General features: G+C 41.1%; 2 protein-coding genes across 9 annotated transcripts in view; both read left to right on the forward strand.

The window, feature by feature from the left end:
- Slc9b2 (solute carrier family 9, subfamily B (NHA2, cation proton antiporter 2), member 2) overlaps nucleotides 1–6826 on the forward strand; it is a 55689-nt gene extending 48863 nt beyond the window's left edge. For 5 of the 7 annotated variants that reach the window (XM_013505379.1, XM_005406237.2, XM_005406236.2 and 2 more), the window contains exon 12: nucleotides 792–2895. In XM_013505379.1, coding sequence (XP_013360833.1) covers nucleotides 792–1010 — 219 coding nt within the window. In that variant the 3' untranslated portion in view covers nucleotides 1011–2895. Of the gene's footprint in view, nucleotides 1–791; nucleotides 2896–3877; nucleotides 4798–5051 lie in introns of those variants that run through there. The other 2 variants (XM_013505377.1, XM_013505378.1) reach the window with 2 other exon arrangements.
- Slc9b1 (solute carrier family 9, subfamily B (NHA1, cation proton antiporter 1), member 1) overlaps nucleotides 5861–18294 on the forward strand; it is a 50715-nt gene continuing 38281 nt past the window's right edge. For both annotated transcript variants that reach the window (XM_005406240.2, XM_005406242.2), the window contains exon 1: nucleotides 5861–5943. The gene's annotated coding sequence lies outside the window, so the exon portion shown is untranslated. The remainder of the gene's footprint in view (nucleotides 5944–18294) is intronic.

Consider the following 18294-nt stretch of genomic DNA (forward strand, 5'->3'; position numbering starts at 1 on the left):
TATCTAAACACCGAACTATATTAACATCTTGTTTCAGACATGAACACTTTCATGGTTCATGTTGTTTCAAAGTTAGTTTAAGCTCAAAAATAACACATTAGAATCCAATAAATTCTCTCTCTCTCCTCTCTCTGTCTCTCTCTCTCTCTATCTCTATCTCTCCCCCTCCCCAGTGTAGTACTGGGTAATGAACCCAGGGCTTTCTCACTGAGCTACAATCTCATCTCTTTTTAGTTTGTTTGTTGTTTGTTTTTGAGACAGGATCTTACCAAGCTGCCCAGGCTGGGCTTCAACTTCCAGTCCTCCTGCCTCAGTCTTCCAGAGTGGTAGGATTGGGCTGGGGATTTAGCTCAGCGGTACAGCACCTGCCCAGCAAGCATGAGGTCATGAGTTCAATTCCCGGTGCCAAACAAACAAACAAAAAGTTTACAGAGTGGTAGGATTGTAGGCATGCACCATGCTTAGCTCTTTTTTTTTCTTAATTCCACATTCTTAAAGACAAAAATAGAAAGAACAAGAAAACATTTAGTATGTAGAACTTATGCTATACATGCTTTTGATTAACATTGACACCTGTATTTTCCTTACATCTTGAGATGTATGTGCCTGATACTTAAGAACCTTACAAATAGGTACATATGTGTCATCAGTTTGTCCCCATGCAAGGGCAGGAAGAAGTAGTCAAAGCCAACTGCAGTACACTTTGAAAGAAGACTAACACAACTTTCTTAGGCTAAAGAAACAGCAGATTATTTTTTGCAAATGTGTGCTTCTCTTATCTTCAACTTTAGGCTGCAATAGGATCGGTGGCTTTGGACACAGCACGGTCCCATGGAGAGGAGCAGTTAGAACGCTATGGAATGGATGTGTTGACAGTGGCCTTTTTGGCCATTCTTATCACAGCCCCCATTGGAGCCCTACTTATTGGTTTGCTGGGCCCCGGGTTTCTCCAGAAGCTTGAACATCAAAATGAAGACGAAGTTCCTCAACAGACTTCTGTGCAGCTTTAGAGGTGAAAAGAGCAAAATGCTGAACATAATGATCAGAAAGCTGTTACCACAGGCTAATTCTAGCAAGATGTATTTTGAAATGTGTAATGTTTAAACTATGATAGAGTGAAAAGTGTGCCTATATCTTTATGCAGCAGTTTGAGCCCTTGTCCTTAGCACACTGTGTGTTGTATTCTATGTCTGATCTATCTTCTTTTTCCAAACACTTCTTCATTTTATATTGTTACCCTTCAATGTTTAGTGATCCGTTTTGGGGATGCCCATAACAATGGAACATAATGAAATGTGTTCTTTTCAAATTCTTGTTCCTTGAATTTTTCTGGGTAACATATATGAATTTCATACAAACATTGGAAAAATTTCAGTGTTTGGCATAAATGGGTTAATTCGTATAAGGACATACCTACAATTCAAAGTTAGCAAGGGAAACAGCAATTCCAGTATCTCTTCAGCTGCCCAGTAGCTTGCTTAAACTTACGTTAACTTTCATCAGTTTCGTGATTTGTGATCACTGTGGCAGCCACCATCTAAGTTTCCATCTCTTCCATGATCTCTGAAACCTTATGCTTATGACTGAAAAGTCTTGGGAGGAATTTATTTATTGCTAGGTAATATTAAAGTCAGAATGAAAAGGCCAATGGGCTCCCTGCGTGAAGCCTTGGTTTTATCACCACATTTAAAGTCATAGCTTTTCTTTTTGCTTCTGTTTCTTCATTTTTTTTTAAGGTGCCAGGGGGTCAAACCTAGAGTCTTACATGTTCCAGGCAAGCTCTGTACCACTGAGCTACAGCTGAGCTACATCTCCAGCCCAAAAGCCACAACTCTTCTCTCAGTGACTCAGCTGGTGAAATCAGAGTTAGTTTGTTCACAAACTGACCAACCAAACTTAGCCCCACCAGTCAGGGATAAGAACAATTCCTTTGATCTCCAGTCCACCAGAACACATCTATCTGACCTTTTCAGGTTGTTTATATGTTTGTCTGCTATTAACTTGGTTCCTTGGGTTTAGAAGACTTGTTTTAGTCATCTTTGAACCATTTTAGAGTATAGAACATAGTAGGCACTTAATAAACATTTATTGAATCTGAGAGGGGGGCCACATCTAGTTTCAGGTAACTTCTTGCCTTACAACAGTTCCATTCTTTGTCTGCTTAGTCCAGTTTACTTACTTGGGTTGTTATAACTGCATTACCTCCTCACATCCCATCCATATACCATCACGTTGGATTGTTAGGGCTTCAACACATGAATTAGAGATGGGAGAATATAATTGTTTGTAATTCACAGGAGTGTCATTTTCCCAAAGACAATGCAAACTGACACTGTGCATTCTTGCTCTTCAAACACCTTCTTTCCTAGAGTCAGTAACGTCCACCTCTCTACTGAGAGTTTATGTTTCCAGACAAATAGTTAAGTTTCAGCTCTTTGTTATTGCAACAATCTAATATTTTTCTCTGGCATTAACTTCAATAACCTTGACTGAAGTTGGATGTCCTCTAGATTTCCTGTCATACATTCGTTTACAAATAGTCTCATCTGTTACATTATTTTAAAAATAATTTTTCTGATTATAAAATAATACATTTTCATTGTCGAAGACAGAACACAAAAAAGGGCAAGGAAGAAAATTGAAACTGGCTTTAATATAAATATTCTTCAGTTTGAGTCTTCTAAATTTTACTCATACCATTTTGGAGGATGTCTTATTTTTAGGAAGTTATATTATCTACTGAATTAGTTGAGTGAAAGACAACATAAATATATTTAATTTTATCAAGATACATAATTTGAATATTTTATTATATACAGTAAATGCTGAGCTTTCACAATCAGGTGTTCATTCATGTATTTATTTTTAATAAATAAAATTCCTGCCTTTGTGGAACTTCTATTTCAAAATGCACTCATTACCTCACTGAAAACACACTTACTACATGCCACTGTGCCAGGCATTGTGTGCAACACCAGGGAATACAGCAACGAACAAGCTGTCCAAGGGCTCTGCTTTTAAGGGAACTTGGTTTCTAGAGGGAGCCTGACACTTTGGAGAATACAAATATGAATCGGACATACTAGTTCACTTCAGGAACCTTACAAGGCAATGAAATATGTACAAAGAGCTGTAAGCCACAGAATAATTCAAAACTTGTTCTCAGTGGGGAAACTGAGGAAGGCTTCTCAGAGAAGGTGTTACTTGAACTGGACCTCAAGTGGAGAGGCTCCGGATACATGCGTAGGTATTAGGGAGTAGGTGAAGATGGGAACAGCACAGGGAAAGGCTGGCATATTAGAAGAGTTGGAAAACAATAAAGCCTGGAGCATAATGACAGGCACTTGAGAGTGACAAATAGATATAAGACCAGGAAAGAAGGCACTGAAACACCAAACAGATCAAGGACTAAGTATGTTTAATGAAGGCCTTTCAGAAGTACAAAGGTACTAATGTGGAAGATATTTTTAAAATAACTTCTATCATATCGGGTATAGTAAAAACAATAGATTGCCATAAGTAAGACTTTGTTACTCAAGTTTCTTGCTTTTGGCATTGTTGCAAATTGACTTATTTTAAATAGCTATTATTTATATAAAAGGTATCAGCTGTATAAAGTTATTTAAAATCACTGTTATTTTCATTATGTTGTCTTTAAATAAGTGGACATAATTTTTTAAGTGTTGAGAATGTCCTATTTCTAAATGAATCGTTTATGTAGTAATATGTAACAGGTGGAAAATGCTTCTTGCCACTTTAGGAACAAGTGGCATCACGTTTTTTTTTAGTGACTAACTCAAATTAATTCTAGCCTCAGCCCTCTGACCTGGTGAGAATTTCTAAACTTTTTTGAATGTACGCTTCATCTTCCTTACAGGGACCCCAAAGCACTTAACTCTCCAGTATTCCATTGCTTCTGAAACAGGCCACTGGATTCCTAGCAAGTCCTCCTTCTCAGCTGGAACCCTTGTCCTTCTTCCCTGTATCCCTGGAGGGTCTAACTGATTTTCCCAATGAGAACAAAACATTTTATAAACCCTATCACAAAGACACTAGCTACTCTCCTAAAACCAGAAAGCAAATAACCTCTCTCCTTTGCTGAGATATCTACAACATGGTGAAAGTGGGAAGGTGTTACAGTGAGTTCTTATGGAAACTCAAGAAAGAGGTGTAATTTGAATCAGATCTTGGGTAAGTCAGCTTTACGTTGCTATCACAAAACACCCAAGACAATCAACTTCTAAGGAGGAAATACTTATTTCAGCTCATGGTTTCAATCCATAGTCAGTTGGTCCCGTTGTTTTGGGGCCTGCAGCAAGGTATTACATCATGACAGGGAATGTGTAGTGGAGCAAAGCTGCTAATCTCATGGCCGGGGAACAAAAGCAGAGGAAAGGGGCTGGAGTCCCCGTGTCCCCACCCCTAGTGACCTAACTTCCACGAAGCACTACTTCTTGAAGGTGCCACAAGCTGGAGACTGAGCTTGTAGCACATGTGCTTTGGGGGACATTTAATATCCAAAGCAACCAGACCTTACACTGGAAGAAGAGAAAAGAGAACGTCCTCAGCAGACAAAATCAATTTAGATAAAACACTGAGGCAAAAGGAACATAGGGTTTTTAAGTAAAAGTTGTTTTGAGCGTCAGGAAAATGCAGTTTGCCTTCCTAAGAAGTTTGGGCTTGTACCTTGTCGGCCTGCTCAGGGGGCCCAAGGGAGATTTTCGCAGTGGAAGTCCCAAGGTTAAAGAATGCACGTATGCAAGACATCAATAACAGCAGGCAGCATGGAGCAAAGCAAAGCTGCAGCGCCAGAGCCGCCTGTTTTTATTGTATAATTCTTGTACAGGTTGTTATCTCATGTTTACATTCTTACATAGTGCTGTAAGCAGCGCATGCATGTTTACCTGTGCAAAGTCATAGTTACATAATTGTATCCCATTGTGCCTTGCGCTTGACAAGCAAGGTCACGTCCTCAGGTGTCCTTAGCTTTGAAACAGTCTGAGCAATTCCCCACACTCCCAAAAACAGTTGTTTTCCATGTACTGTTTTAGAAAGCATGGGGATTCCTTGAGAGGAACTTGACGGACACCTTTGGAACCACCTTCAACTGCAACAGCTCTACTTTGCCTCCTATGAAACTTGGAACAGAAGACTTCATGAGCAAAACATAAAAGGGTTTATACTGGTAACCCTCTACCAAGTGTTTTCTTCCTACCAAGCCCTGTGGCGTTAACTTGGCAAGTGTCCTTCGTTCTCGCAGGAAGGAACCAGCTCTGGGAGCCTGCATTCGCCGAGGTCCCAGGGACACTGAGCGGCAGCGCTGAACCCCGGCAGTCCTGACTCGGAGACCTTGATTTTCCACTATCTGGCTGTATTTAAACTGATTTCAAGAAAACACCTCATGAGTTTTGAGAAGTTACTTCCGACACCTGCAACCCAAGGCATTGCTTCCTAGTTAAAATATCCAGCAGGCTTTTACAATCCGATAGGTCGATATTCAGAAGAGACACTGGAAGAAATGGTTCGAATAAAGTCAAACCACCGGGAGAACCCAGTGCCACCGCACCTATAAATGCGGCAGAGTGACGTCACTTACACGCGCAGCACAGCGACCGACTAAACAAAACTGCGCCGGTCGCCTGATCCGCCCCTTTCCCATAATTGGCCCGCTCCGACGCCCCGCCTCTCTACCGCCATTGGTTCCCCGCCGTGGCGCAGCCCCGCCCCAGACGCCCTGGCGCGCCGCGGAGCGCGTGGCTTGCTGTCGGTTGTGGGCGCCGCGGAGGGTCGCTGTGGGAGTCCTACGTGCTCCCGCTTTCTTTGATTTCTAGGCTCGGCACGCGTCCTCCCTGCAGCCTCCAGCACCTCCTCCCCGCCCGTCGCACGCCCCTCGTCCTCTGCCTTCCTGCCGGGCTTCCCGCGCGCACCGTCCGGGACGTGCAAGTGAGGCAGCGGCTCGGGTCTGTCCTTCCCTGAGCGCCGGTGGTGTACACACAGGGTCTGTGCGGGGCACACGAGGGTGTCGGCGCCTCACACCCACACCGGGCCGGGGGACAGCAAGGGGCAGGCTGAGCCCTGGCGGGGGCTGGCCCACGGGCCGCAGTCAGGATTGCTGCTAGTGAGAGTGCGAGAAGGGCACCCAGGCTGTCGCCGAGGGAATTCCTTTCCCCGTCACTGTGGGCGGGGAGGAGACGTTAGTGTGTATCCCTCCTTGAGCTGCAGAGTGTGCACTACTGTTTCTCGGTGCTCCGCGGTCGTGAGCCCCTGCCCACTACCAGACAGGCAGGTGCAGAGAGGAAGGAGTACTGTACCATTTTATAGCGCTTCTCCTTTCGTAGATTGTTTTCATGCTCATCCTGTGGGCAGAGAGAGAAGGGAGGAGATAAACCCAGGTCATGTCCCCAGCCTCTTCCCACCAGGCCGCATCGCCTAACAGCACGTTTAGCGGTGGATTCATACCCCAGATCTGAACCGCCACAGAAACTAAACACTAGAAGTAAACTGTACCTGAAAATAGTACAGTATACACTCAGTACCTATGATTGATGGAAGGAAGGGACGCGCTTGTGAAGGAGCCAAGCCTATCCACGGCGGCATTCACTGGACCAGAGCTAAGTCTGGCGGTGGTCACTGCAGATGTTAGTCAAATACAGAAGTTGAGTGATGTTCTTCGAAACAGGCATTGGTGGAAAATTTTTAGAAAATCGTACTTTTCCAAATGTTTTAGGTATTTTGAGTACAATGCCAAGAAAGACTAAAAAGATCTCTGTTCTCATGGTGCTTAAATTCTAGTTAGGGAAGATAGAAAATAAACTGATAAGCAGTATATGAACAAGGAGTTTTGCATAACGGTAAATGCAGTGACTAAGTGAAAAATTGTTAATCCAGTAGTGAATTTTGACGAAGGGAGTGATATGATTGCTTTAGCTTTTTTTAAAAAAGGTTGTTTCGCAGCAAATGGATCACAGGGGCAGGGAGCAAGATTCCTGGCGGAAGACAATGGTGAAATTCAAGAGGCCATGACAGAAGTTTGAGATAAAGTAACCAAAAAGTAGAAGCGCATGACATACATTTTGCAGGCAGAGCTTGCAGATTTTGTGATATTTTGAATGTGGGGGTGAGGAAACAGCAAGAGTTGCTCCTAGCTTCTAGGTTTTTGCTTGAGTGTGAATAGGTGGTTGTGCCGTTTGCGAAATGGAAAAGACTGGCAAAGAAAGAGGGGAGGGGTTTTATTTTGCTTACCTTAATTTTTAAATGCTGATTGGGTAAGTTCAGAATCTTGAGTTTTGTGAAGAGAGCAAAAGACAAGAAATTAAAAATTGCGAGTCACTAGCATGTAGGAAAAAACTACCTAGAATAAGTATCCTCATTGAGAACATTCCAGTGATTAAAGCAGGGAGAAAGTAAGCAAAACAGAGGGAGGAATAGCCAGTGAATTAGGAGGAAACTCCAAACAGGATTGTGATATAAAAAGCAAGACAATGAAACAGGGTCGATGGTACTAAATGGTACAGAGAGGTCAATTAAAATGAAGATACCTGCATGCTGGATTTTGTCAACACATAGTAGTTATGTGCTTTGACAAGTACAATGAAGAGAGATGTGGTGAGAAGCAGTGCATATAGCACTGTAGATATCCCAAGATAATATTTTACTACGGAGAGCTGATTAGAGAAAGATGTAAGATGAGAGAAACAGTCTTTTTTTTTTTTTTTGAGACAGGGTCTCGCTATGCAGTTCAGCCTGGCCTTGAGCTCACTTTATAGCCTAGGCTGGTCTTGAATTTGGCAATGATCCTCCTGCCTCAGCCTCCCAAGTGCTGGGATTACAGGCATGTGCCACCATGTCCACCGAAATAAAGAGTTCTTAAAGACAAAGATACTAAAGCATGTGGTCTAATAGCGTTTAAGCAAAATGAATTTGATATAAGAGAGAGTGTCCATCAGTTTTTGTGTGTGTGTGTGTGTGCGTGTGTGTGTATGCATGTGCTATGATAAAATAAATACCTTAAAGGAAGAAAGAGTTACTTTGGCTCATAGTTTAAGAGGTAAGCCAAAATAAATCTTTGGTTTATTTAGTAAGTGTATTAGTCACTTTGTCACTGAGACATAATACCAACATCCACAATTTAAAGGAGGAAATGTTTATGTTGGCTTACTGTTGCAGTCCAGGGTCAGCCAGCGCCAGGGCAGAAATGGCATGGCAGATGAAAAGCTATTCATATCATAATATCCAGGAGGAAGAGAAAGAAAGGAGAGCCAAGGAGAAAGAAAAACCCTTCCAGGTCATACACATGTGCACACGCACGCACACACACACCAGTGACCTACATCTTTGACCAATCCCAATTTTCTAAGACCATAGTTATCTGTAACTCATCAGTGGATTAATCTAGTGCCACCATAATCCATCTTCTAAAAGCTCCAACTCTAAATGCATGAGCCTTTTGGGGGAAAATTCTAGATTTAAACCTTAATAATCTGCCTCTGGCCCTCAAAAGATCGCATCTGTTTCTTTATGCAGAATGAATTTAATCCATCTCTAGGAGTTCTTAACAGTTCCAACATACTAAAAAGTCTAAGTCAAATGTCTCCTCTGATAATCAAGGCAAACTATCTGTGGACCCCTATAAAAATAAGAAAGTGAAATACTTGTGATATACAATGGCTCAAAGTAAACATTTTCATTCCAAAAGAGAAAAATAATGGGATAAAAAGGGATGAGGCCAAAACCCAGGAGGGCAGATATATCCTGTAGTTCCATGTCCAACACCCAGTGCAGTTATGACAAGATGTGGGCTCCAAAGGGCTTGGGTGGCTGCACCCCTTTGGTATCAACTGTTGCAGCTCCTGTGGCCTCTCTCGTAGGGGTGGCCCCACTGACTGTCCACCTCATTCCTTAGCATACATTCCAGGTTCCTAGCATCTCCAGCTTCCTGGATTCACCACTGTGCTTTTGGCTTTACTCTCATAGCTTTATAAATTGCCCCTTCAGAGGCACACTGCTTGGCATCCCAGGCCTTCTGAAATCTTGGTGGAAGCCTTCATGACCTTATAACTTACATTCTGCCTACCTGTGAAGCCAGCACCGCATGGATGATGTCGAGGTCTGCTCCCCACTCAAGCAGGAGCCAGACCCTCTTGACCATTGCCCTAGAGACCTCTGAGTACCTGGATAGCTGATCACTGTGAAATAAATCCCAGTAAACCAATTCCCTAAGAAGTCCTTCTCAAATGGGGAGCTCAGGGGTTCTCTCCTCAAATGAAAGCTTTATATCTTTCATCCTGGAAAAGATAGGGCCTGGACAATTTCTGAGATGCCCTCAAGCCATCTTTTTCATTTTCTTGAAGCAAAGTACTTGTCTTTTTTTTAAAAAAAGACACTAATCTTGTCAGAACCATAATCTTTCTTTGACTCAACTTCACAGTTTTTTTCTTTCTGGCAATAATAAACTTTTTAGATTTTTCACACTAGTTTTGCTGTTTATTCCTGATATTCACTGTACATCTGACGAAAGAACAGTCAACAGTACCCATGCCACACCCTGGACACTGACATTTTCTCCACCAAATTAATTAGTCTGCTCCCCATAATCTCAGTCTCCCTTGAAGTCTCAGGATATGGGCAAAATGTAGACAAATTTTCTGCCAGAGCATAACATACATGGCCTTCAGTCCAACTGCCAATGGGCTGCTTGTTCCCAACTAAAACCTCCAAGCCTTATCTTTACTGTCTGCATTTCTGTGAACATTCTTCTGATCTTTGACCAGAATCTCTCATCCAGCTTAGGACTTCTCTAGCCAGCATCACTACACCTTTCCTAAGTCATCCCAATAGTCAGTTCCAAATGACATGGTCAGGTGTAGTCACAGGAACAACCCCGCTTCTCTGGTACCAAAATCTGTCTTAGTCACTTATCTCTGAGATACGATACCCAACACTCACAACTTAAAGTAGCAGAGGTTATTTTGGCTCACACTTTCAGTCCATGGTAGGCTGGCTCCAAGGCAGAAACAGCATGGCAGAGTGGCCTGCTAGACTGCTCATGTTATGATGGCTAGGAAGGAAGGTCAGAGACAGAGAGAAAGAGGGAGGAGAAGAGAGGGAAGGAGGGAAAGTGGGATCGAGCCAAGGATGCAGATAAACCCTTCTAGGTCACACCCCCAGAGACCTGCCTCTTCCAACCAGTCCTCGTCACCTGACAGTACATTTAACTGTGAACTCCTCACTGGAATATGACACCTGCCATGATCCAATCATCATCCAAAAACCTAACCTCTGAACATACAAGACTTCTGGGGAACGTTCTAGATCCAAACCTTAACAATAAGTCATGGTTGCCTAGTTCCATTGCGGGGCCTATGCCAAGAACGTCATAGCAGAAAGGTATGGTGGAGCATAGTTGCTCATCTCATGGCTGCCACAAGCAGGGGGTAGAAATAGAGGGGGAAAGGGGCTAGGGACAACGTATACTCCACAAAGCCACACCCCGGTGACCTGTCTCATTCAATGGTGCTCTATCTTCCCATTAACCCATTGAGCTCTGAACTCATCAGTGGATTAATCCATTGATAAATATAGTGCCCTTGTGATTCAGTCACCTTCCAAAAGCCCCACCTCTGAACACATGAGACTTTGGGGGACATTTTAGCTCCAAACCATAGCAGAGAGTACATATACTTTAAGAATGTGGTCTTCGAAAACACAAGAGGAGATTGGATAACGGGAATATGTACAAATGTAGGTTTTGGGGGTATGGACAAGAGTGGGCTTTGGGTGTGTAGTTTTGAGATGTGAGACATGGCAAATAGAAGAACTGAAATTTAGTATGGCTAAAGTTTAGACTGTCAAATGAAAGAACAAAGAGATAAATAGATACAAGAGCCCTATATGGCGGTTTAAGGAGTTTGTTTTTCTTCCATGGTTAACTACTAAAAAATATTAAGCAGAGAGTTTTCTTAATCATGCATTTCAGGAGGTTGTTCTGCACTGTAGAAATTACATTGAGGAGGAACAGTGCTAGAGGTGGGGAGGACAGTTGGAAGGCTATTACAATATCTAAGAAAAAAGAAACTTATGGTCTGGACTGTAGTAGTGGTAATTTATCTGGAGAGCAGTAGACAACATAGTGATTTAGTAGGGGGAGAAAGACTGATTTCTCAGTTTGTAATTTCAGCAACTAGGTAGATGGTGGTTTCTTTTCCTAAGATAGGCAATTCTCTTAAGAAGTGATAGATTTGATGGGAAAAGATATTTAGTTCAGTTGTATCTGTGTCCTTGGATTGTTTAAAATCCTCCCTTTCTAACCTATTTTATAGGTTTGGAATTGAAGTGCAAAGAGGTGCAACTTAAAGTAGATATATGCAATAAGTAGTGAGATATACTAGTTAGAATCTCAAGAGAGTGTCTGTAGGCCAACATATCAGTGGATTAGTCATAATCAAAGCCATAGGAATAGAATATTTTTCTAGATGTGTGTATAGAGTGGGAAGAGAATAAGGCATAGGGGAGAATTCTGAGGAACCCCAGTACTTAAGAAATAAATGGAAGAAGCTAGTAAAGAAGACCCAGAAAAGATAACCAGAGATGTAGAAAAAGGATAGAGCAAGTGAAAAAATGAAGTATGACAATTCAAGAAGTAAAAATGACATCCGGTTTTGTGTTGTGGTGTGCAGAAAGTTTGTTTGAAATAACTCTAAACCAATGGGCATGATTTAAAAAGAGATTCAGTGAAGATATGCCAACCAAATAAGAGAGGACAAATAAAAGCATGGGAAGTCTCATTTATAATTAATACTGAACTCTGTATACAGTATGACTCAAGGGAAATTTACATTCTTATGTATCTAATCATTAAGCTACTGTAAAATTTGATTTGTTTTTCTTAAATACATAGAAGGGATAGGTGAGAAACAATCTTAATTTATTTAGCTAAACCACAAAGTTAATTATCTATATTTAGAAAACTAATGAATTGGCTGTGAACTTTTGCCAAATGATCTGTTGTTTAGTCACTAGATGTCACTATTTACAACACTGCTCTGAAAGGATAAATCCATAGTGTTACATATAAATGCCCAGATAAATCCATGGTATTGCATATGAATACCTGGGAAAATACAACATATGTAGTATTTATTTAAGAAATGATGGGGCTGGGAATATAGCTCAGCAGCCCAGTACCTGCCTAGCAAGCGTGAGATCCTGAGTTTGATTCCTGGTACCCTGCCACCAAAAAAAAAAAGTGAAGTTCCCAAGCAGCAAGTATTGGTATTCTGTCACTCTGTTTCTCAGTTGGCCCATCAGAGAATATAAATCACAAACTTAAAGCTGATTAAGTCCTTGGATTGTCTAAAATCTACCTTCTGTAAACCATTTTATAGGTTTGGAATTGAGGTACAAGTAGGTGAAGTGGCAAGAAATGTACGCTGTACTATGTAGCAAATCAAAAATGGAGAGTTTACATTGTCCAGTTGTTTTCACAGCACCACACTGTGTCTGTTACTAGTATGTATAATCAAACAGACATTCTAATAAAACAAGGTAAAAACAGAACTTCTAAATCCATCAAAATTTACCACTACTTTAAAAGCAAAGCCCAGCAGTGCAATGTTGGCAGCACATCCTGGTAAACATTTGGCATACCAAGGCTTTTGCTAGAACTTCCACAGACATCTCACTCTGTCCCCATATCTATAGATGGGTGTATGTATTATATTCTGCCTCACCCCGAAAAGGATTTTGAGAAACTTACTGAAATAAAGATAGTAATAAATAAACAAAAATTGACGTCCTGTAAACCAGTATGAAAACTTATTTTTGTTGATATTCAGAAAGCGTTCCATGATTTCTAGTAAGCTTAACCAGTAAACTCATATTTAGTTGTCTGTTTTTGAGTTTGGTTCTGCTCTCCCTATGTGTCATCATAAACTAACAAAAGTAGACAGCACTGTACCCATTAAAAGATGACAAGAGATTATAATTTAGCTAAGATCATACAACTAGTATATTTCTGATTTCAGACCCCTCATTCTTTCATTTGTGCCAGCTAGCTACACATCTAATGGGAAGACCTAACAAGATGCAGCCTCTGTAACCCATAGACAGCAGATCATCATGAATACTTCTCAAATATACAGATAGGCTTTTGTTAACATCAAAATTTTTTAAACAGTTGCTCAGGTATGTTGCCAAAGTGTTCTTCTAAGATATTGACTATTTAAAAAGCAGTTATTAAAAAGCAAAATTAATAAACTCTGTAGTTTACATTTTAAATTACAATTTTTTTTTAATGAGATGCGGGTCTCGCTATATAGTTCAGGCTGGTCTTGAACTCACTGTGTAGCCCAGGCTGGCCTCAGACTCACAGTGATTCTTCTACCTCAGCCTCTCAAGTGCTGGAATTATAGTTGTGCACCACCATACCCTGCTAAATTACAAAATTTACATCAAGGTAATACTAATTTTGAAAATTGTTCAAATAAATTAAAGAGATATCCAGGGAAAGAAATAATTCCAAGGAAATATAAACATATCTAAAGCAAAGAGGAAGGGGGACAGGTACAGTATTTAGAAAGAGGGACCTGGGCAGTGGAGAGAGATGTAAGACATGATATACTCTACCTGTCCTGCCTTCATCCTTACCTCACTCAGATATTTAGTTTTTCTTCAGCTCCTTCCATTTAAAATTATACTTATATATTCCAGTCAGTGTCCTAGTTCTTTATACTTTCTACTCTTTAGATTTTTGTTCTCTCTATATATATGTATTTTTAAATATATATATATATATTAAATTGTCCTGTTGATTCCTTATCTGCTTTTGCTACACAGTTTTTAAGTATCTTGCCATATAATTTGTTTCCTTTTTTAAATTCATTTGAAAAACTTACTCATTCTCTCTCCCTCCCTTCCTCTCTCTCTTCCTTCTCCCTGTCTCCTCCTCTCCCTCTTTCTCTCCCTCTCCCCCACTCTATCTCCCCCTCCCTCCTTCTTTGTCATGAAGTGGAAAGGTTCATTTTGGCTCAGTTTGGTCAGTTGCCAGACATTTGATGTCCTGCTTGTGGACCTCTGGCAGGGCACTGTGTCACGGTGGCAAGCACACAGCAGGGGAAACCCTCACTTGGAGGACAGACTGGCCTCCCATTCTCCTTTGAGGTCAGCGCCCAGTGGCCCAAGACTTAATGCTGGGCCACACGCACAGATTCCAAGCCCTCCCAACAGTGCCACTGGCTGAGACCAAGCCTTTCCTTAATCCACGGCCTCTGGGGGACACTCCACATCCAGACTGTAGCATTTATCCTGTTTCCTAAAGGCTTCTGTCTGTCTCACCAAGAAAAATGCAGTTATTTAGTCTACCTCTGAGAATCTCCAAAGTTTTAACCTCTTCAGCATTTCCAGAAAGTCCCAAGTCCAAAGTCTCCCCCAAGACTTAAGGCAAGCTCAGCTCTTAGCACTTGTACAAATAAAAAAGTTTCATGCTTCTAACATATGGTGGTGGGACAAGCACAGGGTCAACATTCATATTCAAAAAGGCAAGACTGTGGGCAGAGAAATGAAGGATTAGACTAAAGCAAGACCAGAAATAGAACAAACATGAAATCCTACATCTCTTTTTCCACTCCCTCGTTGTCATGAAGTGGAAAGGTTCATTTTGGCTCCTGCTCCTTCATGACCAGGCAGCTCCTCCTTCATGACCACTCTGGGGCTTGCTTTGCTTTCTTCCTGAGCTTCCCTCTGCAGGGGTCCCATGGTCTGGGTGTCTCCACTGCAGCTTCAACTTCACCGTCACCACTTCACTATGTATTGTTCTGCCGAGGACTGTCTACAAAGACCCCAGCCCTGCCATACAATGCCTAACCTTCCAGCCCATCCTTTGAAAGCTTAGTGAGGCTTCCGTGACTTTCTGAGTTTCACATACTCCTTGCCTGCCACACTGTATCATGTGAATGAAAGTAAGGTCTGCTGCTGGCATGAGCTGTGTGTGGGCCCACTTTGAAGCAATGATGCAGAAGCCTCTTGAGTGCCTTGTCGGCCAGGCATGGGGAGATGAATCCATTTGGGGATCACTTACTCTGGCTTTCTTGTTAATTATGTGGAAGTTATTTTCTTATATCATGTATCTGGCATTTTTAAATTCTCCATCTAGTCAGTGCTTACTCCAGATATTTAGAGTATCAATATCTGCCAGGCATTGTCAATCAGGAGTAAAGCTAGGTATGGTCCTTCCTTCCATGAAGCCCAAAGATTCCCAGTGCCATCTGAGATGGAATAGGCCCACCACAGCTTACCTCTTCTGCTGCTTATAACCAAAAGCTCTGAATAAAATATGAAGCACAAGTACCTGATGACTGAAAAATAAGCATATAAGGTGGATTGTGAAAGACAGACAAACTACAGAAGTGAATTTTGTTGCTCTTATCGTTTTTGAACTAAGATAGGCCTCAAATCTCCCAGTGTGTGAGGGTAACACAGGAGACCAAAACTACAACACAAAATGTACTCGTGTGGCCTGAAGATCTAGAAAGTGGGCCAAAGAAAATATGAGGAAGCCCTGTTAGTAGTGACTTTTGTTGTTGGTTTTTACCTTTTAATGGATTTTCCTTAAGGGCAGGCCCTGTTTATGCATTAAAAATAGCTAAAACTCAGGGAAAAAAAACCTCATCTTATGGCCAGAGAAACCAGGAAAGGATGCCCTGAGAGCTAGTGTGTGATGGAGGAGAGGGAGAGATGCCTTTAAGACAGGAGAAGGCTGAAGAGAGGCTCCCTAATACTGTATGCAATCCCAGCCCAGGGTGTTGGGCACCTCAAATGGTGCACATATGAGGTATTGTGTGGCTCTTACTTGGCACCTTCATACTTGATTTCCAGTGAGCTCTTTCTAAATGAGTTAACCTTCCATGACTTACTTGGTTTTTTGTGTTCTGTTTTCAAGTTTATCTTAAGGCTCTTTCTTTATTTCCTAAGGATGTTATTTTAATAGTTCCTTTTCTGAAATAAAAAGGCAAAAAAAGTACATGGTTGATAGAGTTTTCTTTTTGATATATGTTTGATACATAATATTAACATTTATTTTTTGGCATTTATATTTTTTTCTTGATTATTTCAATTCCCTTCCCCCGCAGAATCCCCCTCCCTTTCTGTTGTCTTACTCATTATCAAAGTTTGCCTCCCTGTTTCCTACCATCTTTCCTTTCCCTTACTCTTATTTTGCTTAACATTATGGGCTCAAGATCCACCCATTTTCCAGGAAATTATATGAATTCATTCTTTTTTATGGCTAAAATTCCACTGTGTATACGTACCATGTTCTCTTTATTCATTTGTCTGTTGATGGACATACAGGCTGTTTCAAGAGGTTAGCTGTCATGAATTATACTGCTATAAACATGATCATACCCCAAAGAGGAGGTACAGCTGGGTCCAGTAAAATTTCTATTTTGTTTTGGGGGGAATCTCTGTCCTGATTCCCATAGTGATTTTGCTATCCTACATTTCTACCAACAGTGTAGAAGGGTTCCTTTTCCTTACATCCTGGTCAGCACTTGTTGATTTTTGGTTTCTTAATGGTAGTCATTCTTTTTGAAATAAGAAAGACTCTTAGGGCTGGGGATTTAGCTCAGGGGCACGGGGCCTACCTGGAAAGCAAAAGGTCGTGAGTTCAATTCCTGATACCACAAAAACAAAATCAAAACAACAAAGAAGACAAGGAATCTTAGAGTTCTTTTGATTTGCATTTCTTTAATGGCTAAAGATGATGAACATTTTTATGTCTTTATTGGCCACTTGTACTTCTTTAGAGAAGTGTCTTTAATTCATTTGCCCTTTTTCTGATTGGTTCATTTGTTGCAAGGTATTCGTGTTTTTTTTAAGTTCTTTTAAGTTTTTTAGACTTTGGTTATCTATTAGAAGAGAAGCTGGCAAAATTTTTTTCCCATTCTGTTGGTTGTCTCTTCATTCTCTTGATTGTTTCCTTTTCTGAATTGCAAAGTGGCTACAAGTGTTTCCCCTATGTGATTATCTTCTGATAGTTTCAAATTTTCTATTTTATACTGTCTTTGATCCATTTTTATTTGATTTTAGTACAGGGTAAGAGAGGTAGGTCTAGTTTTATTCCTCTTGATAACCAGTTTTTCCTGCACCATTTTTGATAACCAGTTTCCCTGCACCATTTATTAAAGAGATTCGAGATTGCTGTGGGTATTCTGGTACTCTTCTGGTACAATATAAATTTTAGGATTTTTTTCTAGTTTTGTGAAGAATATTATTGGTATTGTAATAGAAATTACATTAAATTTATATATCAGTTTTTATAATGATATTGGTTCTGCTTGTTCAGGAATGCAGACCTTTGTATCCACATGGTGCTGGTTTTACAGACATGCAAAATGCAAAAGTTAGGGGGTTATAAAGACTTTCACCCAGATTTCAGAAAGAAGGCCATACAGTGTGGCCCTGATGGAGCAATGGGTGAAGCTGTAAGAGTGAAGTCAAAAGTGAAATGGAGACCCTAGGAAATTGGAGATGCTAGGAACGTGGAATGTCTGGCTGAGGAAAGCCATAGGTAGTGAGCAGAGCTGCCACGAGAAAGAGGCCATGTAGGTTGTAGCCAGCAAGGCCATAAAGGTGGAGCTACCCAAGCCTTTTGGAGATCAATTCTCATCAACCTGCCCCGGCTACTGGATATGGAACTACTGGTTTTAATTTTGCAGCTACTAAATTTTGGTCTTGCTTTTGTTCCATTCTTTTCTATGCCCATATTTTTCCCTTTTGGAATGGAAATGCACCATTATATGTTGGAAATGTTTAACTTTCTTACTTAGTTTTATAGGCCCTCTCACAGCTAAGAGTTTACCTTGAGTTTTAGAGACAACTTTCAACTTGAACGTCTTAGCAATTCTGGAAATGTTAAAACCTTAGCAGTTTTAGGGATGCACTAACTGGACCTGAGCCTTTTAGGGGCCAGAAGTAGATTGCTATGGTTTAGATTGAGAATGTCACCCAAAAGTCTCATATATTCAAAGTTTGGGCTTTTGGAAGATGATTGTCTTATAGGGGTGCTACACTCAATAGTGGATTAACGCAGTAATGAATTCACAGCTGGATGTGCTTCTAGGAAGTGGGGCCTGGTAAGAAGAGGCAGACCCCTAGAGGTGTAACCTGGAAAGGTATGTCTTCCAACCTGGCTCCTCCCTTCTCTTCCTGGTCGCCATAGGTTGAACACCTTTTCCTCTGCCATCTTGTTTCTGCTGACCATGGACTAAAACTGTGAGTCAAAATAAACTCTTCCTCTTT

Source organism: Chinchilla lanigera, unplaced genomic scaffold (genome assembly GCF_000276665.1).
Source record: "Chinchilla lanigera isolate Chin_1 unplaced genomic scaffold, ChiLan1.0 scaffold00095, whole genome shotgun sequence".
In the NCBI taxonomy this organism is placed as follows: domain Eukaryota; kingdom Metazoa; phylum Chordata; class Mammalia; order Rodentia; family Chinchillidae; genus Chinchilla; species Chinchilla lanigera.